This window comes from Cyprinodon variegatus, unplaced genomic scaffold, assembly GCF_000732505.1.
Source record: "Cyprinodon variegatus isolate N-32 unplaced genomic scaffold, C_variegatus-1.0 Scaffold428, whole genome shotgun sequence".
NCBI classification, from domain to species: Eukaryota; Metazoa; Chordata; class Actinopteri; order Cyprinodontiformes; family Cyprinodontidae; genus Cyprinodon; species Cyprinodon variegatus.
Genome location: NW_015150881.1, coordinates 211,728 through 213,138, shown reverse-complemented (window position 1 = coordinate 213,138; position 1,411 = coordinate 211,728). Strand labels below are relative to the sequence as shown.

Genomic DNA, 1,411 nt, shown 5'->3' with positions numbered 1-1,411 from the left:
TTCCCTAAGTGGAGTGCTCTGTCAGCTAAAGGCATGTTTTAGACTCTCTATACTCTGTTTAACGATGAATCCATCCATTTTCTTCCGCTTTATCCCGGGCCGGGTAACGGAGGCAGCAGTTTAAGCAGAGATGCCCAGGCTTCCTGAGGCAACACCAGGCCAGCTCAGAGACATAGTCCTTCCACGGCCTCCTCCCAATGGGACATGCCTGAACACCTCCCCGAGGAGGCAACAAGAAGGCATCCGGAACAGATGCCCGAACCTCCTCAGCTGGCTCCTTTCGACGTGGAGGAGCAACGACTCTACTCTGAGCTCCTCCCGGAGAGACGATTGATTCAATAATCCATTAATCAAGATTAGTCCGGTTGTTTCAGTCCTAATTGAAAGCTTAACTGGAAATATTCAAAACAAGCTATTTCAATACAATAGAAGAGAAAATGACTGCGTATTCTGTGTATTCCCCTTAACTATTTCCTTTTCTCAGGGTCAAATAAACATTTAATGTCCCTCCAACTGCTGTTAAACGTGGCCAGTGTTTATATCTCTAAGCAGAGCTTGAGCACAAACATACACCCACATCTAATACTCACATATTCCATCATGTTGTTGGTTTCACACTTCCTTTTGCTAAGTTTCCAGTGTAAACACAACTGCAAAAAGACACATGCAAAAACACAATTAGAGACATATTGAATATTGTTCATTTAAAATCAGTGAGTATATTCACCCACCTTGTGGTAAAGTCTGTTGTTTTCCCACTCTAAAAGTTTCTCAATCGATCTTCTTGTCTGAGAGGGAAACAGAAAATTCTTTCATAAGCTGGTATTATCCCAGACTAATGTCCCTTGAATGTAAACGCAGCAGTTCCTCTGAGCCACATAGAAACAGGATGGCATCTTCCTCACCCTTTTACTAAGGCAGATAACCGGCCACAAGCTGAAGCCCAGAGTACAGCAGCAGCAGAGGCAGCCGCACAGCAGCCATCGTACGTTCACTGGCAGGGTCTTCCTCAGACAGCTATTCACTCGATTGATACTTGCTTTGAATTCCTCAGGCGCCACCTACAGGAAGACCATCATCATACTACAGTTAATGCAGTTAGCTTTTAGAGCTACATTATGCAGTGTAGACATAAACACATATAATAATCTAAAAATAATCTAGATTAATGGATTTGCAAAGTAATCCTTAGTTGCACCCCTAAAAAAACACACACACACACACACACACACATATATATATATACACACATATATATATATATATATATATATATATATATATAGGGGTGCAACTAAGGATTACTTTGCCAATCCATTAATCTAGATTATTTTTCCATTATTCGATTAATAATCGGATAGCCATAGGTTCCTTGAAGAAGATTTTTTACAAAATTAAAAAAGGTGAAACT

General features: G+C 40.8%; 1 protein-coding gene across 1 annotated transcript in view; it reads right to left on the bottom strand.

The window, feature by feature from the left end:
* LOC107093489 (cysteine-rich hydrophobic domain-containing protein 2) overlaps nt 1-1,411 on the bottom strand; it is a 13,985-nt gene that overhangs the window by 4,291 nt on the left and 8,283 nt on the right. The window contains exons 3-5 of the mRNA XM_015388573.1: nt 906-1,061; nt 732-788; nt 591-650 (exon numbers count right to left, since the gene is read on the bottom strand). Of these exons, the coding sequence (XP_015244059.1) occupies nt 591-650; nt 732-788; nt 906-1,061 (273 nt within the window). The remainder of the gene's footprint in view (nt 1-590; nt 651-731; nt 789-905; nt 1,062-1,411) is intronic.